This window comes from Anopheles stephensi, chromosome 2 (genome assembly GCF_013141755.1).
Source record: "Anopheles stephensi strain Indian chromosome 2, UCI_ANSTEP_V1.0, whole genome shotgun sequence".
Lineage (NCBI taxonomy): Eukaryota > Metazoa > Arthropoda > Insecta > Diptera > Culicidae > Anopheles > Anopheles stephensi.
Genome location: NC_050202.1, coordinates 3,850,727 through 3,877,121, shown reverse-complemented (window position 1 = coordinate 3,877,121; position 26,395 = coordinate 3,850,727). Strand labels below are relative to the sequence as shown.

At 45.7% G+C, this 26,395-nt stretch overlaps 1 protein-coding gene across 5 annotated transcripts in view; it reads right to left on the bottom strand.

The window, feature by feature from the left end:
• Positions 1-15,483: 15,483 nt before the first annotated feature.
• Positions 15,484-26,395, bottom strand: part of LOC118504792 (protein O-mannosyl-transferase TMTC1-like) — a 108,786-nt gene continuing 97,874 nt past the window's right edge. For 4 of the 5 annotated variants that reach the window (XM_036039767.1, XM_036039766.1, XM_036039768.1 and 1 more), the window contains exons 8-13: positions 26,038-26,202; positions 25,664-25,921; positions 20,822-21,027; positions 20,350-20,485; positions 18,114-18,360; positions 17,177-17,851 (exon numbers count right to left, since the gene is read on the bottom strand). In XM_036039767.1, coding sequence (XP_035895660.1) covers positions 17,510-17,851; positions 18,114-18,360; positions 20,350-20,485; positions 20,822-21,027; positions 25,664-25,921; positions 26,038-26,202 — 1,354 coding nt within the window. In that variant the 3' untranslated portion in view covers positions 17,177-17,509. Of the gene's footprint in view, positions 17,852-18,113; positions 18,361-20,349; positions 20,486-20,821; positions 21,028-25,663; positions 25,922-26,037; positions 26,203-26,395 lie in introns of all 5 variants that reach the window. The other variant, XM_036039770.1, reaches the window with a different exon arrangement.

Sequence of the window (26,395 nt, the reverse complement as noted above, 5' to 3'; positions counted from 1 at the left end):
AGTCCGCAGCCCGAGCCCGAACATGAGCGAGTGTTTCAATAAGCTGCTTTTCTCCCGGCCAGATCCGTTCGCAGGGAAAAGTTGCCCGTGCGAGGCAAACGACAACGTCGCAGTATCGGTGCATCGGTCGCCCTTTAAAGTAAAAACTTTTAATGGATTTAGAAAGTTTGCATCATTTTAGCTCTATCATCATTATCGCCCATCCTTTCGCGTTTCTCGCCGAGCGATTCCTGCCGGCTGTCGTTTTCTAAGCTCATCATCCGGCGCAGCAGTTCTGGTCGTTCGGTCGGGTGATGGTTGGTTGGTAAGATAAAATCAAAATGGTGTGTCGGGCGAGCGAGCAGCGTTCTGTATGCTTTTAACCGACGAGACATACACGTATGCATATCGGTGGATCATTAGTGGATGCTAGGGATGCCTGCCAGAGCTAGGTGCCGACGGGAGCGGCTCAAATGTTCTGTTAAGGACTCGAAGTTGCCATTTGCAAAAGTTGCTTTTGTGGAATTCAAAAATCAACTGCTGCTCGCCAGTTGCTGCAAAACCCGGCTCGATAACCATCAGCGGCTAGAGTTGGCCCACGCCCTTTGTAGCGTTGGTGATAGTCTGATGGCCACTGTGGCACTCCAGTCTCAAGACTCTGGCTGCACCATGATGGTAAACCAGCTTCCGAGTTCTTTAGCTGCTGCCCTCCCAAGTCGTCGTCCGGTCGGAACAAGGATAAGCATACGGAATGAGGAACATCTGCTTAGTGCCTTTTGTTTACTCTTGCTCGAAAGAAGCCAGGAATTTTCAACTATTTATGCAGGAATTACAGCACAAACTTATTCCGCTCGCAATGTTCCTCGCATTCGCCTTGTGGACCGGTGCTGATACCGAGAGAGAGAGAGAGAGAGAGAGAGAGAGAGTGCTGAGTGTTTTGTATGTTTTCTTCCTGGCCCCAGGTCTCTTTTGAAGGTTCAATTTTCCTTCCCCCGAGCTGCTACCCCACCCATCCGCCCGGCTTTTGGCAAAATGCAAAGTTAAGTCCGTCCGAAAACTCCCAAAGTTATTTGGTTTCCTTTACGGTTCCGGCAGGCGAACCGGCTGGCTCCGGGTTGCTTTGCTCTCGAATTGCGCCACGCCTGGACAAAAGATGGACATCATCGTGGTGAGACGCTGATGGCAAGAGGGAACTGGGGAGCTGCAAGCTTCTAGCTTTCCTCCCGGGGAAGAACATTCCGTAAGATGCTGTGCTGTGCCCCCGTGGAAAACTATCGGAAATATTCAGCTGCAGCTTGATTATTCCAACTCCCCAACCCAGGTTCGGAGTGGGAAGTGCGTCTGGACTGAGCCAACAATTTTCGTTCGCAAAACGCTTGCTGCACTTTAAATATTTATTCATTCTTCATGCATCATTCAGCCGGAACAGGAACGGACAAAGTGGAGTGTTGTTGGTACTACTTGTAGCACGCGGGCAGGAAAAACAGGAAAGCCCGAACATGGAAGCAAAAAAGTCACTCACACCTGGGCTGGGTTTTGTTGTAGAATCGCGAAATCAGGGTGGAAACTTTGATTTTTGCTTCCGGTGCAAAGGAACCCAGGAGCTGGCGATTTGGTGTTGTGTTTGTGCAATTGTGCGGACAGGAAAATCGGATGAAAACCGCGCGTTAATGAATGCATGCGCTTGGGAAGATGATTACAAAAGGCATTGTTGTGCAAGTCAGGTTGTGTACGATAACCATTTATGGTCAGGTTTGTTGTAGTTCGTGGTGGTCTAAGGGCTTATACGGATGGTTTTAGAGGGTTACAGATGGTTTTAACCCGACAGCTCCTTGTGGTTTAGTGAGGATTTTCCCATCAACACAGCTCTTTTGGAACAGCATCTTGAGTGAACCAGGAGTTCATAAAAGCTGGTGGGTATTAGTCAGTTACATTATTAGTTCAAGAAGTAATTCAGCTAATCAGACTATTGAGGATATATAAGACAGACAACTAAGATTACTTTTCTAGCAATAATATCTCTTCTTTATTACTGGCAGCTGGAAAGCTGGAAGCTGGAGGGGGTCTTGATAGTTTGGGCTACTTCTAGTATCTCAAAAGTATCTCTAAAGACATCTTTCATTGAACTGAGTGCTTCTGCTTGGAAAATTTGGAGACTACCTCTTATCTTCAGATACACTTAACTTAATCCGCCGAACCACTCACAGGAAGATCAGCTGCATTCTTCAGAGTTCAAGGTTTGGAAGAATTCTTCGAAGAGTACCTGATGGGAGAGTCGAAAGGCAAACGAAACATGGTTCCCATAGTCCTCGAAGCATAAGAATGTTGTGATCGAAAATACAATTCAAAAGAAACGTCTGAGTGTTACAATTTACTCTTCTATGTATAGTTTAACCAGGAAACCCTTAAAACCGCTTCAAAAGTACTCGTATCATATGCGTCCTACGTGTGCTCCAAAGAACTCTAGCTCTTTAACTGAATCGAGAGAGTCACATCCTAGTGTACAGCTAACATCAGGGCAGGCCTCAGCCTCAGCTTCGTTAGGCAGACCATACTCATCAGAAGTCACTGTCTAGGGAACTATGCTGTGAGCTGTTTGAGTCCAGGTTATGAACATACAACACGTCCTCAAGAAGTCATTACGATTCATCAGTTTTTGTGCAGAGTCCTATTCGTAAAATAGTTCCCTTTGAATCGTAAATTTAAAACAAATATTTTATCTCTTAACTCTTGAGTTGAATCTCTTAACTATACACATTTTATAAACCCTACCCATCTGTAAAATCATACTTCGATTTGTAGCGAATGTTCACCGCCATTAATACTTCCGCTCGCACTGACCATCACACCCAATTGTGTTGGAACTCAATTACAGTTTTCCTTATTCCTGCCATCATACATGAACTCTCAGATCCCGGGTCAGCATGACAGAACACAACAGGATTTGCTGTGTCCCGGTGCCAGTTCCGCAGCAGAAAGCGTGCGCCGCTGGCTGCTACTCGAACAAATGTTTAAAAATGCATCAGATTCAATTACTATTCATCGTCCAGTTGCTTTTACGATCGGTACATGCGCCACAGCCTCCGTCTACAGTTTGTGTTTTGCTTGTGTGACACCGTGTCATCATTCCCTCTTACCTTCCTCAGCATCTCAGGAAAAATGCTTGGGTAAGTTGAGAAAGAAAAAAAAAACACAACTCCGCTAGTAAAACTTTTCCAACATTCACCCGTGTCCGACGGCTATCGCAAACCAGGCCACCAGTGAGCCCAACGAGCACGTGAAGTAGTTGCGGGCCTCCCTCTTCGTGTACGTGTCAGCGAAGAAAGGAGCGTCCCCTGTTTTGCCGGTGCAGCATAAGAAACAGGCAACAGCACTGGAAGGAAATTATTCATTCCTCAGCGCTAGTGTCGTGTTTGTGTGCTTTCGCCAATGGGTCGAAACGGTAAAACCAGCGGGTGACAGACCCGCTTGCCCATCCCGAACGTTGTACCGAGTGAGTTTTGCACCCTTTTCCAAGGGACGACCAGAGGGAACCGGAACCGACCGGGAGACAGATTGTTGCCATGTAGCTTTGTGGCATCGGGTTAAGTTTTCCCTCCGGTCTCCGGCAAGTCACGGTCCCGAAGCGCTTGTTTGTAGCGCACTGACAGCCCGAAACACTCTAAAGTAGCTCCATCTGTTGGTGGCCGCCTGACTGCCTGCCTGCCAGCCGGAAACACACCGTTACAAAGCACTTTTCTGCACCATCCTCTTGTCGTGCGACCAAGCAACCGAGCGATATAAAAAACTACTTCGCCGGCAAGACAGCTAAAGTCAACCGCTCCAGATCCGAACGCAACACAACTCCTGGGCGCACTCCAATATCACACTACAACGACAAAGAGCACCAACAGCAAGCCGAGTTATGGTGGATTCTTTCACCGTGAAAGAAATTGATTTGGGGGCTGCTCGTTTTTCCCGCATTTCCACTGCCAGACGCAGCGGATGTGCTTTCTATTGATAAATCTACAACCATCCCGGAGACATAATAAAACGCCTTCACTGCGACGACACCGGAACACAACACACACACACAGACAGAAGCGCGCGCGCGTGACAAACGGAATGGATTTGTGATTTGCAAATGTCGAAACCTAGGCATTGGAAAATCATTTGTCATGCAGTGAAATCCCTTACGCGGCATATCGGAGCCGGTGAGCTAACTAGTTGGTAGCTACGGAGCACGTGGAGTGAATGGAACAAACGTGCGCTTTCGGAGAGTCATCCGGGCTGTAATCGTTGTGCACCGCTGTGAAGTGTCTTCACTGGGGCAGGTGTGCTTGATGAAACTATGTGGCCTCTCGGATTCTCTGGAGGTTGCATTGCAAGATGTTGTGGTGATTGGTTTCCAGTAAGATGATTCTGTTCAAAGGAACACATGTCATGTTTCTTCCTACATTAACCTTTTACTGAGGCTGAGTCATCCTAAATCCTTTGTCATTTTTAAAAGTGTCGTGGGCCGTTTGGATGTAATTGTTGCCAAGTATAATTGGCTACATATCATTTTCTCAATTTTCAGGGACGTAAATCTTTATTAACTTTTTAAAGAGGGCTTAAGTCCAAATAATGTATTCATTTGATGTTCTGTTACTGTACGATTCTTATAAACTAATATCTATTATCAGTTCTGATGACTCACTTCTATTGTGTAATAGCTTGCTAGAAGATCGACTAGGCGTCGGATTTATATAGGAGCAATCATTCCTTTCATGTCGACCGAAATATTTCCTGTCTTCAATTTGATCACCCAAAATATTAGGCGCTACTGGCGAAACTGGGACTGTATAAGACACTTATAGTCCCAACAGTAAGTACGCCTCTGGTACATGTATCCTGTTACAAGTCCACGATAACCTGTAAGGCACGATCCAGATCAAGATGCTTGGAAGAATATTTGTCCCGTGAAGCAGGATAATCGATGAGCCCCTGAAATGACGAGTTTTTTTTTATCTGAACGACGAACCCGCCATGGTGAAGTGAACAACATCCGACAGAAAATACCGGGTTAGTCATGTCATGAGAATAGCACCGGACAACTCAGACCATAAAGTCTTTTAAGCCCTCCACATCGACAGAGAATGCAATGTAGGCCCAAACTGACATGGCATTGATGCGTCCGCTTAAAGGGAAAATAAGAAATTGGATTTTCCAGCTCGAACCTTTCATAGCACAGTTTACGTCTTGAACGCTCCTGAAGGTATGCAATCATATGTCATCAAACGTTACAATCATTTAATACATTGCATACCTTCAGGCGTTTTAACTCATTTTAAATCAACCAAACGACAAGTTCAATGTTTCTGTTCTCAATTTCCCGCTCCAATCGTGTAATACACAGCTCGCCTTAACACTAAGACAAATGACACAAACCATAACACACTGTTTCCGTTCCGTTCTAACGGCCCAACAACTAACGCAGACTAATGATGTCGGCTGTCGCGTAATGCCTGTTTGTCTTCACCGGCTCCATCGAATGTTTATTCAGTGTGCTTGTTGCGATTAAATCAATAATCAAACACCCTTACCTCCAACGAATGACATTGCGCTATCTTCCATTTCCCCAGGAACAAGCGATCCGTTTTTCCCTTTTCCCATCCGTCCGTTTTGCATCGTCATCGGCATCGGTTTTTATCGGCGACAGTACTAACAAAGGTCTCCTACTCGCCTACCCCGCCCCGTCGAACGACCTACACAATTGGACTAACCTTTTTGCTAACCCCGCACTGCTCTCGAGCACACGGCTTGAGTGTATCATTTGATTCGAAGCATTATGAGCGATGAGTTAGCAGTTCATCACCGGGTACGGCACTCTCTACCGGGACAAAAGCAAACTTAAATTGCACCGATGATGGTTTTTCGGTGGTGGAAAATTATGCTGAGTCCATTACTTTATTCAAGCTTAAATGTTTAGCAAAAAAAAAGCGTTACAGAAAAAGAGGAAAACTATTAAAAGCGTGAAGCAACCCGAAGAGCATCGGCAACGGAAAACCTCTTCGCTCAAGTCAAACAGCAAATTGAAAAACGGCTGTCACTGCCGGTTAATCCCCTTTCGCAAGCTCATTTCCTTTACCGAAAGGTTCATTAATAATTTTCACTACAGAGTTGGCCATTTTTTTTTCGCTAACTCAAAGCACCCCAAAAAGCTCCCTTCAAAGACGAAAGCCAGCTTGTCATGGTCAGGGATGGATGAAGCAAGCACTTTTTTCACTTTCTACGCACAGACTGACCGGAACACAACGATTATCAGCCACAGCCACAGTGGGTTTTAAATAATAATCTAGCCTCCCTGTCCTTTGCCAACTTCGTCTGCAACAACCCTTCAACAATCGATAAATTGGCTTCCTTCCTGGAGCGTGTGGAATTAGTTGAAAAGGAAAAACACAAGGGAAAATGGAAGTTTATGAGATGAGTACGAGCTTAACCGCAGCACGGGGGCAAACACAAAGAAAAAACTGTTGGCCTCCAAAGACAAAAGCCATTTCAGCATATTTCTTTTGATGGGCCGCGCAAGGGCACAATGATGGTTCACTATTCATAAGAATTACTTCCTACCCATCGCTCTGCTCATTATCGGTTCATGGGTGAGAGACAACAGAAGGCAGAAGAAAAAACTCCCAGAACCACAGCCAGTTGGAGATGAAGTTGGAAATTAAAGAAATTTATGCACTTTTCCAGTGCATTTGACTTGGTTGTCGGAGCCACAATCGGAGACAAAAAAAAATCCTCCCTAAGGCAAGAAAAAAATTCTTTCTCACACATAAAAACAGGGGCAAAATTTAGTGACTGGGAAAAGTTTTGAGCCACACAGTCTCGCAGACGGGAATCGCTTGTCGTTGCACGCGCCCTGAAGGCTTACTGGTAGAGTTAAAGCACGAGCGGACCAAGAGTGGGGTGTTGCACTTTTTTCTGTTGCGTATACCTTGCTCTCCTCCTCCTTGCTTGTTTCACGAACAATTAAAAGCGTAAGGGAATCACCGATGCATAGCAATGCGTTCCATCCGAAATCATCCACAATGAAGCGCCTATTGTTTCATGTGGCTGCCACGCTCAGTGCTGCACAAAATGGTCAAAGAACCAAATCAACCGAAGATCAGACAGATGGAGAGCCGATGGGGCCGAGCAAGGTTGAGAACGTTTGAATGGAAAGTGTTTTTTTTTCGTTTAAGGTTGCAAAGAGAAACATTTTCCCCCAAGGAAACGACGAGGCTAGCAAGAAAGAATGAAAAGAAGCGCCCGGAAAGGAAAATAGAGTTTTGCTCTTTTCGTGCCTCATTCAATTATGCCGGCGGAAATAGTTAAATTGCAATGCGATGGTAAGGCACGGGCTCACATCTCTGTTTCGAATTGTTCGTGAAAATGTTCGTCCCGCACGAGAAGAACCGCATCGAAGCGCAAAGAAATCGCCCGAACGACGAACACCCAGGAAACTGTTAATTAATATTGAACAGCTCACTTTTTGATGTTTCAATCGCGCAAACGGCAAAACGGTGTGCACATGAGTGTGTGTGTGTGCGTGTGTGTGTAAGTTGATCTGTAGATGCTCACCTGAACTGGAAAATAGAGCCTTGTTCGGGAATCGTGTAGCGCTACATGCTTTAGCTGTGTCTCTGTTTTATAATCTCCATTCCTATTTTCACCCTCGACTGCTCTTGAACGTGGTGTTTCAGTGTGCGGCATGTTGGATTTTCCATCGGTTTGCCGTGGAAGGGGGGGGGGGGGGGAATGGAAGTTTTTTTCTTCACCCGGTACCGAGTGTCGAGTCTTCGATTTCGAATGGCCGATAGTTTGCTGGTTTTAATGCAAATTAAATAATGCATAGAAATTCATCGACGGTAGATTCAATTTTGTGAGGTGAGGCACGTGGCATGGCGAGGAGAGAAATTTAAATTAAATAACATTGGAAACATTTTTCGCCCGTTGCATTTCCACCGTGGGAGAAAGGAATTAATGTGGTGCTAATGAAAATAGGCAAGAACAGAGGAGGGTGGGAACGTTCGATGGATGGATGGAATGGAGCAACGATCGGCAAGGGTGAACATTATTTAAATAAGATTCATCATGTGAATGCGGCGGGAAATTGATTTTCTTTTTTTTTCTTTGGTCGGTATAATTGATTGTGGAATACTTTGAGTGCTTTTTAAATTTCTCTTTAATGTCTTAAATGATAAAATATTTAATTTTCCGCAAAATAAATCTAACTTATTATCACAAAATATGACTTAGTTTAGAAATGACTTGGAAATTTTTCTTAATTAAATACTATAAAAATTGAAAAAAACTTCATTTTCTGGTGGAAAAAGCTTTCTTTCTAGACCACCCCAGACCAGCTTCTAAACCCCTTTAGAATTATCCCACCCCCAGCTTTTCCTCAGTCCCCCAGAATACACGCCAAAGCCTTTAGCGATTCTCATTTGCAGTCAGAATAATATTTGCTCCGGCACTCGCTCGCTCACACTCTCCACCATCGTTTTCCATAATTTTGTTTGTCTACAGTGTTTTGATAGCTGCAAAGCAAAAGGATAAAGTGCAACAACAACAACTAAAAAACACACTCAGATCCAAATGAACTTCACCGGTGTCCATGACATGCCTTATCTGTATCGCGGACGCGGCCGCACGGACTCGGCGTGGGCTGCGATTGTTGACAGATTTTGTACGGCAGACACTCCCGGCCTGGTGTGCAGTGAGCGAGCCAGCCAGCCAGCCAGCCGGAAGGTTCCGGTTGCGATGGCAGCTGTACAGGATGGGTTCGTTAAATAGTGCAATCCATCATGCTCGAGCTGACAGTTGGGCTGCTGCTCGTTTTTGGATGGATTATTTCGCGAAAATCATCATCTTTTCTGATTAAGTCTACTCTCAGCTTTTTTGTTTTTGTTTTACCTCTTGTTGGAGCGGAGGTCGGGCAAGAGTTATAAATATCGTGACGCAAATGGATGTTTGCGGTACCCAGGTAATGTAGAATTCATATTAATTAAATTAAGCATTCATATGTGAAAAATCACGGAAACTCGAAGCGCTAGATGAAGGGGGGTTGCTGTGCTGTGTATTTCCGGTCTTGGTATAATAACTGTATTGTAACGACTCTCGGATTATGTTTTGAAAGTTGCAATTTCTAAACGACAAACTTCAACCGTTCCGTTCGTTACGGCGACTAAGCACGAGCGTCAAACATTAATCGAATCGTGCACTAAGCGAAATCATTTCTCAGCCCTGCTCGTGCCATCGCATTTAAGCTGCCGTTTGATCCATTGCAATCTCAATCCACACCAAAGCATGGGTAGCTTGCACACCGGCTACGGCTACATTTACGCTGCGAAGCGTACCGGTACCGGAGGCAAGTGCACCGATGGCAAATGCACATTTAAGAACAAAGTTATGCCACCATCTTTATGCAATGGCCCGTTGCATTTTGTCGCAACCGGCACGGCACGATGTGGAACGGGATCGTCCATACCGATGGGGACGACAACCGGTGTCCAGCTTGGCTTCTTTTGTGCGGCCACTCACACACACACATGCACTCGAACAGATCGAGAAGTTATCCGTTAGCTGACCCAACCGCTGTCAACAAGGGGTCAGCCACGTGGTGGAGGTGGCTCTGAGTGAGAGAGGGATGGTGAGGGAACCGGGGGCGAAGACAACAGTTCTGAGATTTATGCTTTCGTACTTTCGCCGGACGCCATTGGGCCACTGGAAGTCGACCAGCCGTGGTCAGACAAATGGATTGTTCATGCCAGACACACACACACACACATGCCCGTGCTCGCCTACCAAGTGTTGCGCATTTATTTTAAAAGCTGGCGTTACCATGGCCGCTCTGGCTGGTTGATGTAGTTGGCGGTGGAATGTAGAAGCAGCTGTTACTTAGATCCTGACTGTGGCGAGGCGAGGCAGAGTTTGACAGTTCTTGAGCTGGTGGTGTTGCTTGGTTGCACACTGGAGTGCATTCGTCTTGAGTTGGTGAAGAATCTGGGCAAAGTGATGCAGGTTTAATTCGTTTTTTTGCTGGTAGAGGGCCATATGACGTTACTTGCATATGTGTGGAACGGTTGGTCAGGACTCTCGAGTTCTGAGCTTTAAAAGCAGATAATTTGTTTGAAGATTAAGAAAATAAGTTTTAAAGCAACAGTGATATTTCTCGACGGGAAGTGCCGACGTACAGTGGTTCATAATATACAATCTTCAAGATGTCCCACCAAAATCGGATTAATATGAATTATCTGTATTATAGATTGATGAAAACAAAAGCTTTGTGCGGGTTAATTTAAGATTTTTTACTTTAGAGAATGTCTAGCCTCTTTGACAGCAATTTGCAGAATGTCTGTGTATATTCTTGTCTACTACATTAAGAGCTGCTTTTTATCTGTCTGTCTGGAATTTAATATGCCGCTGTTGGTAAACGCATCTGCTTTATTTCAACGAACCGCAAAACGTCTTTTATTCTTCAAAATGAAGCACCACGGCGAGAAAACCTTACCTTAGAAACTGATATCATTGTGAAACGAACGAAAAACAATCTCAGCCAAACCAACTCCCCAAAAAAGAAGAAGAAATCTACCAAAATCTAAATTGCACCATGATAAAATGAAAACATATTTGTACCTTTTGGCGTCTCACCGACCCGGTTTCCCGAGTCCAGCTTTCATTGGTGGATCGTTTTCACCTCTAGTTTCGGATGCTTTTCTTGCTGCTGTCTCTGTGCTTTGATTGTCGTTTCCGGTCGTATCACCCGGACAAACCGAGAAACCCCGGTTTACTTAACCCTAGCCTTGGCCGGGCGTGTTTATGGCAGTTGAAGTTGCTCCCTGAACTCTGGACTCTGGTTCGTCCGCCGTCTATGAAAGCTACCCTGGCTTCCGGTGCTCGTTAACGGCAGTCAAACGTCCAGCGTGCGCCCAGCTACTGGCTAGAAAACCGGAAGCCAGGCCATATTCGCAAAAAGTACTCGCTTTTAGGACAGCACTTTCCATCGGCCGGTGTGTCTGTGTGTGTGTGTGCGTTTTTTTGGAAAATCGCTTTTTTTACTCGCTTTTTCCTGCAGTCCACACTTTAGTCCAGCGAAAAATCCCCGCCGCAATATCGTCTTTCGCACGAGAGGGCTGTGATTTTCGAGAGGGATTTCTTGTGCAACCGTAGTCGAGTTGGGCAAGATTGGCCAACGTATTTCGCCAAGATTTATGTCCACCGAACGGGAAGTGCCTAGGTGTGCAGCGCGATGGACGGACGTGGTAGACGCGGTCTCTGGGATGGGATGTCTGGATGGGATGAAAATCCAGTTGGCACTAGCCAGCGCCCAGGAAGCTTGGTACAGATAATGCTTCGAAATGGAGTCCACCGAGGAGAAGGATGCCCGGTTCATTTTTTTTTTTTGCGCCAGTGGATTTATCCTTCACTTTCGTCGCAGGGAAGAGTTGCAGCATCCTTTGCCAACTGCTCCGGCGCTCCAGCCACGTTGGCACGTTCGGTGAAAGCATTAGGACATCTTTCAGCGATTGCCTGACCGGTGACCGGTCGGCTTGCGGAGCGAACAACAGTCGACGGGAATGAACTGAACCATTCGAACCACTTCCGTAGGATTCGCGAACGGCAACGACAGTCTCTTCCGGTGGTTCGTTGTTTAGACTATAGAATCGAACGAGACATTGGACCCAACGAGCCAGACATACAGTGAAGAAGTGCAAGTAAAAAAGCGCTCACATACAAAAACCTGGCCCGTACCAGTGGCTCTCGGCTGGCTTTGGCCCATTACTGTAGAACATCGTCTGGGAGTGGGACGTGGGAAGTAAAGTAAGAAAAAGCAAGCAAAACGACCACTAACTCACGTAACGTGTTGACTTATGATCCCGCTCCTATTCTTCCCCGACCGATACCATCCCGCAAAAAAAAGAGGTTTCGCACACAGGAGCCATGTTTTATTTTGCCCAGAAACGTGATAGGAAATCCTTTCAATGAGCCCATTTTTATGCGGTTCTCTCTCCCGCTGCCTGTCTCGGGTGGGGTGGGCTGGTACCGGTCACCGGGACAAAGGTTGATTTATGCATCGTGCGCCCGTGCCCACGAGCATTCGATGAACGTTTCCGATTTCCGATAATTTTCAAAAGATTACATGTGTGGAGCTTGTTGCAGTGTAGCCTTCGTTTCTGCTTTTTTGTTGTCTATTGCAGCAGCAATTTTAAACCCGGAGCGGACCATGATCGTATTACACAGAGCTGCAGGAGTTTTTTGTAGCGTAGCGGGATTATTTAATGGTTGGAAAACGGTTTTTTTGTGTGTGTATGCAGATACCGTTACGGGCTTTGAATCTTTACAAATGGATTATGGTGCTGGTGCCGCTGTAACTAATACGGCATGATCGGCTATTGACTTTGCCATTATGAGTTGTTTTGGTTTGGTGAATTATACTATTTTTATGGAGCATAAGTATAGAGCTAGAAGCATAATTTTGTATCCTGTTACACTTTTTCGTGCTGTTAATGCAAAACAGTTCATTTCCATGATTATTGTAATCAATATTGCTTTGGAAGCTGAGCCTTTTAGAGATGAACAATAGATTGCATACCTGTAGGGGCAATGTACGCAATTTTGAATGTCGGCAGCAGTTTTTACCTGTAGATAATTCCTTTCTGTGGATATTAATGTCGGATTTGTGATATGATATTTTATGAACATTTTTCACAACCCAGTGTGTGCTTAAGCGAGAAGATTCGTACAGGATTCGTAACCAGTTTTGGCGTGTGAAGACAAACACTGTGAGTAGGGCTAGTTTCAACCTTCATAATAATATCAAACAAATTTCTAACACCATCCTATTAATGCTCATTTCTGTCTCACAGCTGCATAAAGTCTACTTAAATACAAATAAAAAATTGGTATTATGTGCTTCTCACTTTTAACTAACAGAAGGAAAAAAAACCCTCTCCAAACTACTATCCTTAAAGGCAAATTGTCTACCACTGTCAACATGTGCGGATGAAAACGCAGAAACAACAACCATAAATGAAATGAGTTGTCAACATCACACCACACCACTCCATTGGGCCGCATCGGTAGCACGGAGTGGAAATTTGAGCAAGGGCACACAAAAAAGCGAACGGAACGGCTCTTGGAAGAAAATTAAAAATTATTAAAATTTGGTTAGAAGCACTTTTTTCCAGCGGGGCGCACAACAGAAAAAAAGGGAAGCTCGATACAACGCAAGCTTAGCACGACTGGACAAACAAATGGCGTCGTGTGCTCTATCGCTTTCATCTCTCCCAGGAAGCTGGATTCGGGATGTTTCGTTGGAACGTTTCACGTGCTGTCCGGCACTGGAGCATCCTCCGGCGTGTGTGCTGGCACTCGGGGCAGATGGTGCTGATGGCAGAAGACAATTTTCTGGAAGCTCTTGCTCCCTTTCTCCCGTTTTCCCTCTCTCCCTCTCACTCTCTATTCCATTCTCGAGCGTATGCTTGGACCGGTGGTGTCGGGTATTGTGTCTGCCAGGAAAGGAAAAACTTTCCATCCGTGCTTGTTTCGTTCCGAGTGGGAATGGGCCAGGGGATCCCCGGAGGTACGGGGGTTTTACGAGTTGTTTTAGATTGTTTCATAACTGTTTCGGGTGTTTTGGAAAGACCTCCGGTTTTTTTGTTTTGTATCTGCAGGTACAGGACGTCCGTGTACAGTGTCCGGGAAGACCCGAACATTGAGGGAGTAGTATCCCGGAAGTAGACACTGGTTCATTCGCCATTCGCTCAACGTTCGCTCGACGGACGACCGGTATCGGGGGGGAGGGGGGGGGGGCAGTTCATCCTGATTGCACAACGACAGTACCACCGGTTTTGATAGTGTTAGTTATCTTCACCGTACCGTATGCTGCTTCGCTCGATTTCAACCGCCAGCACCGGATCTTGCGCTTTTCCAGCATTGTTTTAACACATCCTTTTTACGCTACTCGCCGGGCACATTCGGTTGACGCTAGTTTTGCTCCTGTTCTTATCAACATTTCTTCACCCCACACACACACCCAACCCGGAACAACCCTGTTCCCATTCTGTGCCGTGAGCGTGACAGTTTGCTAGAGTTAGTTTATATAAACTTTTCACAACACATCGCCGCTGTGTGTTCTTTCTTCGGAAAAGAGTCGCTCCGTCGCTGGCTTTCCTCCCTTGTTCCCTTCCCCTCTCGGTTCTAATTTGTCACCATTTGAGTGAAAGTCACGTACCATAAGCTCATTATATTCGCTCATATTTCGAACCCCGGGCTGCTGGAACAGTGTTCGGAAGCGATTGCTGTGCTGTTTATTCGTTCGTTTCTGCAACGGGGGAAAAGGCAAAAAGGGGGAAAGGGGGGGGGGGGGCTCGAGTGGGTGGTGGTAGGGTGTTTCGGTACCGGTGGTCATTACGCTGTATGATTGAGTTATGGAGTTGGGAAGCTGAACACGGCTGGACAGTGAATCGTTCTGTCCGATAGCACGTGAGGATGGGACAAGAACACACCAACACATCGAACGCACGTAGCGAATACAGTGGATAGCAGAAGGAAGGCAGAAACAGAGTTTATTGTTTTTGTGTTGCAAGCTTACCCACAACAGCACAACAACAACTATAGGAAAAGGTGTTCTTACGGCAATCAATATACCAGCAGACTATCCATACAAGCAGGGCCGGGGTTCAATTCCCATCCAGACCGCCTCCCCGTACGTAAGGCTGACTACTTTTCTACGGTTAAAATTAAGTCACAGAAATGGCAGGGCGAGATCTCTCGAGGTTGCAGTGCCAAAGAAGAAGAAGAAGAAGATCCATACAAAAACCTAACTTGAATACTTACATATAAGGCTCTAAAAATAAAACCATCCACACATTTTCGAAGCTCTTGATTGGTGTCAGAATTTAAAATTATTTTCTCGCCATTTTGTTGAGAGGCTAACTCCATTTGAAAAATCCATATTAACCACAGCAAAACAAAAAAGCACGCTTTTCAAATTATTACCACGCCATACGAATGCACCTGACTGACAATTGCACTTTATTGCTGAGCTTTTTCACTCTCCCGTAAGTACCAGGCAGTTGCCAGCAGTTCCAATTCTTCAATCATGTATTTTTTTTTAGGAACAGATCAGTGAATCTCGCCAGCTATGCCTTTGTCGCTTGGTCACGTATATCAGCACTGTCAATCAAGTGCAGCACGTCAATTATTACAATGAACCGAAGCTGAAGTGAAGCCGGCAAGGCTGGATGCCGATGCGCAATCAAAGCATTGGAGAAAAAAGTTGACTGATGTTTTACTGAAAATCAATAAGCCCGACCCGACTAGCATTGTTTTATTACGCTTTTATGAGCCAACTTTTTTGCCTGAATCGGCTGACAAACAAGCTAGAAGCAAAAAAGGACAGGGGGTAGAAATGATGAAAACACAAGTTGATTGAAAAAGAAAACAAAGGAATACAAAAAAAGGAGAGGAGAATGGTATAAAAAACACTTCGAAGGGTTATGATTTTTGTGAAAATTTTATTTAAAAATGCTGTTTTATTATTGATCAGTTTGATCGCTTTAGCGGTTTTACAGTATTGTTGCCCACTCCATCCTTTCTTGCTGTCTGTTTTTCGTTTCGTTTTCCCAATTCCTGCTCGATACATCCACGTTCGGGCATGTGTTTTTCGCGTCGCTCTTCAAACACCAACCTGACAGTGGTGAGTTGATTTTGGGTTTTTCCCAATTTTCCCTCCGTTATCCATTTACACAACATTACTTTCTGCCTCCAAGTGCCATCCAATTATGGTAGTCGATTTACAGCTAGTTGTTACAGATTGCGATGCGTTTTTTTTTTAGGTTTTTTGCGCGTACGATTCACCCGGCACTCTACCCCTTTCTGTTACCTGGGTCGCTTGTAATTTATTTGCCTGTGCCATCCAAACGCACTCGAAACTCAAACAGGCTGGCGTACATTTGGCTTGCGTTTTGGTTTGTTTTTCGTTTCCTCACACATTTTCTTTTGCTTCAAAATAATCTGTTGGCTGGTCATTATTGCGGTTCGTTGCTCTGACGAAGATGCAGTGCGTATCTGTTGACGCTTTTTAAATTCGTATTCGCTTCCGTTTTGGTGCTCTCTTTCGCACCGTTCCATGGGGATTGAAAGGTTTGTTTGAAAGAAAAAAAGAACAAATTCGAGTGCATAAAAACAATAAACCCATTCAACGCAAGAACTGACAAACCTGACAGGTATGAGCTGACCGACGTTTCAGTGCTGGTAAGCAATGACGCAAAGCACCCTCGTTAAACACAATCGAGCGACGGTGGTGCTTGAACGCTATTTACAGTTCGTTTCATTTTCGGTCCTCATTCGAATAAGCACAACAAATTTCAGTTGGAGCGTGAAAATAATTTTTAATTAAATAGAAAAACTAGTGAAGCTTAAAAATCAACCAAAAATAATAGACACAAAAGTCCTTTAGCCGGACAAAAATAATTCTTCCTTACAGTTTGACGCTTTAATATTTTCTTCGATAAATCATCAATTTTTAATGAAGTTTGTGCGAGTGTCAATCAATCCTTTACACATATAGAAACCATTTGAGCTTGTTAGTGTAAACAGATTTAGTAAGACAATTTTCCCTCTCTATCGTTCACCAACTCCAACTTCACTCGCACAGTCTTATCCATTCAGCTTCTTTGTCTGTGATTTTCATTTTTACACTTCTTCCAATCAATTTCCACACGCTCTGTTACGCTTCGAAATAATAAATCTTAATATTGCCTTCCCACTGCTATGCAGCCCCGTACGGTCTAGGATGCACGCGCTGCCGCCTGCGCTCTACTAATCACTAGCATCTCACTCACACTTACCTTCGCTTCTACTCTTCCCGGATGCCCGGAGACGATGTGTGCATATTTACAGATCCTGCATGTAGAGGTGGTGTATGTATAGGGGATAATCGTTCGCTTATCTCGAGCTCTACAATCGCTGACCCACCCGCTAACACTAACCGAATTTTCCGAAAATGTACAGCTGCTGCTACGTTATCGTGAGCGTGTTAAGCACAGGCTTTTGGATTATTATAATTACAAACTGGCGGTTGTCCGATCGCTTTTTGTGGCCTCGCAAAACATCGAACAACCCCCCCCCCCCCGACCCCCCCAGGAGCTAATCATGCTCATTATTGTTTTTTCCTCCTTTCTTCCGCTTTTCGATGCGAGTGCAAGTTCGATTGCTCCCGGTCTGTTTTTGTTTTTTTCTGTGGGTTTTCGTACTCACTTCCTGCGAATATAATGCGATTTATCATAGTAAGTCGAGCGTTGGCGCTACGTTTCGTCTACTGGTTTGCGATTTTGTTCCATTGCTTGTTGAAATCAGTTCATCCCCCAATGTTGCTGGCTGCTGGCTACCAAACTCGCAGGGGGAAATAAAATCATCACTATCGATCATCACGCGTGGCCTGGCAGAGCAGAGCTAATCCTGTCTGCGGCTACGCCACCGTACGTTCCCGTGCTCCAAGCCTCCCACCCCCATCGGTCCGTTACAGCTTGTCGAGAAGGTTTGAAACGAGCAGCGGTGCCAGGGCACCATTGGGATCGAGCGTTGTGCCTGCCGGTGGTTGCCGTTTCGGTTTGTGACGCGTTTTGGACCATTTTTTCGACTTTCCACCACCTTTCCCCGTGGGCGTTGAAGGGTTGGTGGTGGAGGTGGTGGGTTCGGGCTGGGGAGAAGACGTTGCCGTCACTAGCTTGCAGGCTTTGAGCGAGTTGGGAAGATGTTCCGATCGGTTGCAGTGCGGTGTACGCAGAATGCGTATGCTTATTTCGGCTGGCTCCGGCTGGTGTGGGTGTGGATCCGTTTGTTTGCTAGGATGTGAAGTGGACTGCAAGGAGCGAGTAAGGGAGCGGGAAAGAAAAAATAACAAGAAAAACGTATAAAATCACATCATTGTAATTAACAACTCGCTTGCGAATCTCGAGTGGAGACGCCTGGTACTTCACAAATCACAAAGCACCGGGCGTCTCCATCGAGTGAAGCAAAAGTTAGCAATCGAAACGAATGAAAATCGTAAAAGATAAAACAAATCCATCAAACTCTCGCACCGCCACCAATGAAATGGGGTACAGTCAGAGAAAATCACTTACGCAATCTTTTATGCTCTCGGTGTCTCTTCGGGCGGTGGGGACTCTGTCGCCATTCGCAATACTGCTGCTAGTGCTGCTGCCACTGCTGCTACTGCTGGAGCCACTGCTGCTGCTGCTGCTACTACTACTTCCACTGTCGTATATCATCGCCCGGTTGCGAAGCTCGTGCTTTATGCTCCAATCACGGAGATAGATATCGTTCTGTATCGGAATGCCGCCGTTCGATAAGCGAACTATAAATTGCCATCTGAAAAAGATTTATAGACGCACGCGAATCGCATCGGTTAGTGATGTGTGTGTGTGTGTGAGTGTGTGAGTGGGTAGCAAAAGGTTGTACAGGCAAACAGGCATGAGTTGAGTTCCAACATCCCTAACGCTTGCTTTTTCCTTATTTCTATTTGTTTGGCAGAGAGTGTGTGTGTGTGGACTGTGGCGGCAGTACGCGGCACCCTGATATCCGGATGGGTGGTAAAGCATAAAATCAGCTACCCTTAGCAAAGGCACTCCATTCTGTAGTCTTCTTGAAGATTTTCTGTTGTTGTTCCTCATTTTCTTTTCATTTTCCCGTGCGCTTTACCGATCGTTGGGTGTAGTTTTGCTGAAGGCACAAACCGTACAGCGAATACGGCATAGAAATGCGCTGAATGGAACCGGATTTTCTCTCGCTTTTCCGGCCAGCCCTTTTCAAAAAGGGTGCTCGTAAATTCAGCCACCTCTAGATTTCGGCGCCAACGCTGCTCGAGTCACCACACAAACGTAAGACGACGAAGCGCTGGCCTTGGAACGTACAAACCACTTCCAAACCGAAAACACCCCAAAAAAACGCCCCAACGTAAACCGAGAACGGTTCTTTGAATGCCAGTGACGCCGCGTTGCTACGCAGTCACGATGGAAATGCGACGAAGTGCGAATCCGACAAAAACCGAACCAGCCGGCTTTGGACAGTCGTCGTCGTTGTCGTCGTCGCCACTGCCATCACCATCCTCATCATCATCGTCGTTGCAGTCGTCGCCAGAATATCACGGTGTCAGGGATCAAGAATGTCATCTCCGCTAGTGAAGAAAATGAATTATAAATTACTCTCACCAACCCCTTTCGTGCCCGTTTTTTCGTGACCCTTTTCGCTCCTCCAGCTGCAGATACTGAACGTGAGGGCGGTTGGTACTTGTGCCTGTAACTACAGTGAAGTTTGCTTTTGTGGTGCTGTACGCGGTACGCCGTAAAGGTGTAAGCAGACTCAAGCTACTGAGACGACGCTTTTCTCCCTCTTCCTTTCTCTTTCTCTCTCTTTCTCAACGCTTGCATGATTGAATGCAGTTTTAGTTGTTTTTTGTCTGCAACGGATTTCTATTACAACTCCATCTCAGAAAGAGCTCAAGGGCTGGCTGATGATTGTTGCCGAGCAATTCATTTTGATCGTGTCACTGTTTCATCGATTGTGGTCGTGATTCGGTTGACAGGGACAATCTACAAACATATCCAATTTTCAACGACTTTTTTACTGTCGACAAGTTCGAGTCGCGAGATTCAATAACGATGTCAATCGACGGGGTAATCAGTGTTCAACATGGATTCAATAGTTTCTTGAGTAGTTGTTCGTTGTAAGCATAAGCCAAGGTTAAATTTATCATTGAACGCGATAGAATTTGCCTCTCGATTTCTGTCTAAAAAAATCTATAGTTTCGTTTTAAATATAACTTCAAATTCTTGTTGGTAGATTTTTTTGTAAGAGCAACGGATAATGTCTGAGGACTCTCTTCCGTGAACAAATCAGTTAATCATTTGGTTGTTAGTATTCCGTCTATACTTTAAAGTTAATTTTAATTAAATACTGTATATCTAAATTTAGTTTTTCTCAATTCAAACAAATCTCAAGGCTTTTTCAATTCAAGGAAGAACCTCTGTAATAAACCAGCCGCAACCGAACAAACGCCATTACGGTCTTTCCCACTGTCAGCACCTTTGCAAAATTTGTTAAACAATCAAAATTATCGTACCATTGAACCGATTTCCATCAAACGGAACGTGCCCACCCTTTCATCGCCCGCCTTACATCACGTAATGGTCGCCTTAACATTCTGCCCCATCAAGCCCCAACCGGTCGGAAACGATTGATTAATGTACGGCGTACGGACGATATCGAAATGAAATTGTATCTCTTTAGCCTTTTGTTCGCGGCCTTGTACAGACGAGTAGGTGGTGTTGGGTACGGTTGAAACACATCGCACATTCTTACCTCAGCACCATTTGATGTAATCGCGACTGTTGTCCCATTTTGCGTAGACAGCGACAGGCTCCAATCACGGATAATTGATGAGTTTCCATTATTTTGATCCCTTCCTGGTATTGTTTGAACGCTTCCAGCAGCATGTCTGTCGCGAGGAACCAGGAACCGGTACGGGAAGCACCACGGGCGAGAGCGAAAGAGAGAGACACAGGGACAGAAATTAGAAACGGAGAGAATAAATAAAAGGATAACGATAGGGACCGTGTGCTAATGCTATCGATCATGCCCTATCACCACCGCCACCGACACCAAGCAGCAAGCGAGCACAACAAAGGAAAAACCAATAAAAATATCCTTCTCCGGTGGGTGGGTGGTTGTGGGTGGAGTAGGCAGGGAGGGAAGAAAACGGGAAGGACAAGAACAAATAACACCCAGCCCGGGGGCTAGTCGAACAGGGCAGGGATAAATAATTTACACGTACTTTGCTCCAGCAGCCAGTCGCCGTACTGCCGCCGCAGGTCCGCATTGTACGGATTGAGTCGTACAACCCGTGCCAGCAGTCGACCGGCAGCTGCCGGCTGTCCACCGTACAGCTTCGCCAGCTCCAGGTACGCCGCGGTAAACAGTGGTTCCAGCTGAATGCAACGTTCCAGCATCCGGATCGCATCGGACGTTCGGTTCGATTTTCTGTACAAGATGGGAAGCGGAAAGAAAAAGGAAATCGATTAGAAATGGCACGGAAAACTCGAGCAGTCTACTGGAGGTGAGTCGTTGGAAGGTCACGAGGTAAGGTGATAAAAATCGGAAGAGAGCGAACCTTTCATCGACAGAAGGAGCGAACCGTGGAGACGTCGGTCGGTACCATTAATGGCAAAGAGCCAAATTACAAGGAAAACATCCCCTTAGTAGTTTTCCCCTCTTTTCTCTCTCTCTCTCTCTCTCTCTTTGTCTCTTTAAGCGATAAAAAGTGCTGCAAAGAGTCGTAACAACGTTTCTACGCTTCGCGCTCACCAGACCTGTGGCTTGAGATGAATATTTTATAATCCTTTTCATCCGGAGGTACTACCAGTCTTTATGTCTTGTTTTTACCCATTCCCTTGTATCCATTTAACTGCTCCACTCGGCAGTGCGCATGAAAATCGAGGAGTCGCAGAGCTGGGAAAATCACAAGCAAAACCTCGACCACGATTCTACTCTGCCAACACTTTTCCTTCCCATTTTAGAGGTAGAGTTTAGAGAGACGCGACTGTTCACGTTAACCTTCACGCGCTTTTTTTGTCCTGGTGGAAAGAAAATGAAGTGAGTTTGGGAGATTTCTGGACCCCTTTTCCGCAAAGGTTTGGGGGTTTGGGAAATCGGGAAAAGCCAATAATGATGACGATCATTATCGTGAAGAAGATGATGATGTAAGCGCTGTTCGGCATGTTTTCACTACGGTGGAGTTTTCGACCTGTTTTGTCAGCTCTGTCATCTTGTCGTTAATGTTGATGGCACTTCTCTTCATCGTCCCAACAGAAGGGATAGGAGAAATGAAGAAGGCAGGGCTGTTTATAAAAGGCGAAAGTTCACACTACGGAAGAGCGACAGTTCAAGGATCGCTTCCATTCACGCAGAAACGGCACGCAACATCAGCGAGCAGCGTAGGACCAAAAAATGGGAGCAAAATTCGATAGAAGCGCGGTCGAGTTGCATTTGTTGCAAGTTTCAATCTGTGTGTATGTGTGTGTGTGTGGGCCATCAACACCAACTACCGACAGCGCGAGCAAAGTAGAAGCAGGAAAAAATCCCAACTTTTCGCCAACCAATGTCAGTGTGTAATTGGTTCGCGAAAGACAGTTTTCGGTGGAGCTTTTTGTTGAGTTTTAGATGTTACACCGTCATCGACTGCAACTGTTACCCGTTCGTTGGAGGGGGAGGATTTTGTTAGCCCGTTAAACAACTTGGGTTAATTTGGTGTTGACAGCATGCTGTTCTGGCGTCGGGGGGTTTTCCTCTGCAAAGGACATGAATTTTTAATTTTGTAGTTTGTTTGGCGGTTTCGTTCCGGCTTGCGTGCCATGGTTTACAGAATTTGCATTGTAAGAGTTTGTTTACATTTGCATGTGTGCATTACGAAGTTAGTTGGAGCGGTGGAATGAATAAACTTTTATACTGAAGCATTTATATAATATTAAAAATATTTCAAATGTCTGAAGAGTGTAATACGAATGAACAGAATTTCGAGAAGAGTTTTCATTAATCTAGTTAAAGTTGTTATGATTGAAGAGCATTGCTAGACACAACGCGTACTATTGACGGAAGTCGAGGGAAACGAGACCTTATCGTTTCATAGCTATTGATCCGTGTACGAGAGGAAAAGTTTTCAACAATTCTTCTCCAGCTCTAGTTCGTCAAGCACTTGCCATCGATCTATGTCCTTACAATGAAGTCGTCAGAGTTTGTAATAATAGATTCGACATTTACACGTACTTTACTTGCGGTAATCTTCGGCTAGACAACACACTGGTCCCGAAGTTTCTTCTGCCTCTCAATCTCTTTCTCCCTCTCTCTTCGTTTGAAAAAGCCCATCCCGATGTCACATTTGCTGCCCACAAGTGGCTCATCCCGGGTATTACACCAACCCGGACAAGATAACATAGTTGCCCAAGTTGCCGTTTCATTACAGCTTCGACGTGAAAGTTGTAAATAGCACACGCCCACTTCACCGAATGCATAAAAGTGTCAGTTTGCTGGCGGGTTCCACCGCGCTGAAACAAGCGTGTGCCACTTGTGGGCACAGGACCTTCAGGTGAAGGTGTAGTGTCAAAGCAATAACACACACACACACAATGGAACCTTGGCAAAAAGGCGCCACAAAGATAATGTTACTTGGAAGGAAAAGGTGGAAGCGTGTGAACGCTACGAGGAAAAACACTTGGGCCACGAGAATTAAAGCAAACAGACACACACACACACCCAGCAAGGGAGCAATTATAATTTCTAAGCTGGTACTAATCTTTTAAGTAGCGGAACACCTGGTACCCCCGAGAAGCGATGCCATCCCGGGTGCGTCTTCCGATTGTTTCGAATAGGAAGAGGACGTGATCGTGATAAAGCGAAGTGGTACGCCCGCATCCGGCAAGTGGGCTCTGGTAAGGCAACTGTAGGTTGGGGGGAGGGGAAGGAGGGGGGGAGGAGGGGGAGTGGGTGTAAGAGAGCCACTTCTACACTGCCGGCGAAGAACTACGAGTTGATCCCGTCGGGAAGGATTCGTGGGAATAAGGGTGACGCTCTAGCTAAAATAGCTTCAAGAGAATACAAGTGCAAGTGGTTGTGGAGTTGCTTTCTTCGGGTGGGAACATTTTCTTTTACTTAGCACCACTCCAGCACTGTGAGACGATACTAAGCAGAGGGGTTGCTGTCAAGAGTGCTGGGCAAGAGCAGTAAGTGGTTCTGATGAATGCGATAAACAAACCAATTCCTTATTTCTTTATTTTTCTTATTTGTTGGAAAAAATATTATTAGACTTTATTTGATAATAGTTGGTCATAATATAATTAAATCAATTATTAAAAACTTTTTGAACAAAATAAAAAAATTGTCCACAAACTTTCCCATAGTGCACGCCTGCAACAAGAGCAACATTTTGTAGCGTAACTTCCGTAAGATGTGCACGAGCCAACGCAAAACGCTTTCTTTCGCAAAAACCGGTGAATGGATCGAAAAGGGAGATTTAAGCAAACGATAGGATTAAAGTATAATTAAAGAAACGTAACAGTGACGAGAAAAGGCGAAACGCTTTGCCAGCAGCATTTTCCAGCGCGCGCACACACACGGGCATAAGCTCGCACATCGGATAAGCAGGAAAGGCCTCCAGATGGGTTCGTGGCCACGGTGGTCCCGGGGCCGGGCCGTGATCGTGCTTTTAATTTTCTCCATCACAATTACAGCTGCCGGCCCTGCTCGGCTGGAAAAGCGGTTTCTTAGAGGTTGCTTCTTCTTTTTGTTCCCCTTCCCTTTTTCTTTCTCGTTTCTCTGCCCTTCCGGGGTGTCGCGTTTTCTCCCGGTCTGGCAAACACCGGTTTAAGTGCCATCTACGCTTTTAGCTACGGTTACGGTGCCACAGCGCACCAGCAGCGCCACCCAGCAGGGGACTTCCCGGCCGCGGCGTAGAGTTCGAAGAGTAAAATCCTTTTTCCCGAGCGCAATTGGTTGAACAGGGAAAATTAATTGAATCTTATAAATTGAAGGAAGGACAAAAAAAGGAGCCGAGCGAAAAGGGGCAGAAGTGAAAAACACGTGGACTGTGTCATGCCGGGTGGCGGTAAAAGCGATTTGCTTCAAGTGTGGAGATACGAAATTTGAGTGTAGGAACAAGCAAAAAGGAAAAATAGGAAAGGAAGCCCCACTCTAAGCACCGTTCATGAGCTAACGATTGTCTCGTTGGTCGATTGTCAATGGCCAGAAGTTTAAGATAAATAATACGACAGAAAGGAGCGAATTAAAATAATTAACCCTGTCTCGTTCTTCTAGCACTCAATTTTTATTCCAAAAATTCATTAGAAATTCTTGTGCTCAAGTTATCTTCAGCAAGGACGTCTTGATCCTCAAAGGCTTCAAGGTATAAAACTCAAAGAATTTTGAGGAAATTTTTCTTAAAAAACCAGAATTGTATAGATGAACAAAACATTAAGGACTCTGAGTTGATAAAAGCTTCAATACATTTGAGGCTCTTCTGAAGCTCTTTGGAGCTAACTGAAGTTGAATGCTTTCATAGGTAAACTTTTACGGAAAATTGCAGAATTTGAACACCAGCTTTCCATGAGTGTTAAATGAAAAAGAACCCAAAAAGCGATAGAGCGTTTCGTGCACCGAGTACATCCGGCCACTACAAAAACTGGCCGAACAAACGATAAAGAAGCAGTAGAAATAACATTTAATGTACCGTAATCCCAATTCCCTAATTAAATTTCTGTACTCCTGGCGCCCACTAGCGCAGAGCGGCACAGTGCGGACAAGATGCATCACAACAGCGGCACAATGAGACAAATTGGATGTCGTTGTCGGTGTCGACTGTCCATCCACGCGCCGGTGACAAAAAGAACCAGCAAACGAAACGAGATACACACACCCACACACACAAAAAACCCATTTCGACTGGACAAAAACACACACACACACAGCCATACACTTTCACCACCCATCCAACCACAGACCGTAAATGAAACTCGATCGATCAACGGAGAACATGGAGTCCTGTTGGAGTCGTCGAAGAGCGAGAGAGAGAGAGAGAAAGTCATCGGCAGCACCGACGTCGATGACACCGGACGCCATTCCCACTCACCTGTATAATTGGCCTAGATTGTAGTGCGCGTTAATGTGCTCGGATGCATATTTGATAGCCTCCCGGAAGTGATACTCGGCCGTGGCGAACTGCGGCATGAGCGTGCCGATGTTGTTGTGGGCGCTCGCGTACGTCGGCCACAGCCGCAGTGCCTCCCGATAATGAGCGATGGCCGGGTCCGGTTGCGCCGAGTCCCGCAGGAAATTGCCGAAATTGTAGTGCATTTTGGCGTTGTGCGGTAACGTTTTCAGGCCCGAGCTGTGGATGAAGAACGTGGCAGAAGGTCGAAACGGTAAGTTGAAGGCATTCACCGGCCGTGTGTATGCGTTTAATTGATTTTGTGTCTGTGGATGTACGTGTGTGTGTGACCATACCGCAGCAAGGCTTCGCGTGAACTCCAGTCCTGGTTACGGGCGATGGTTTTGAGACAGCCGGCCGCCAACAGTACGACGGTAAGCAGCAGGATCGGTCTTCGCAGACGGTCCGAACGCTCCCAGAGTCGCTGTGCACCGTACACCACCAGAATCAGGCAGCCCATGCTGTGTTGGTTCAGGAAGGAAAGCAGAGGGACAGGAAGAGAGAGAGAGAAAGAGAGAGAACGATGAGATATTGCTGCAAGGTGCCATCTATGGGTGGAAATTGTAGTCCTAATGACCGGTGCTCATGAGGAAGTAACGCTGACTTTCGAGAATGCAGTTAATTATGAAGGGGTTTTACGAGTGGTTGCAGCCA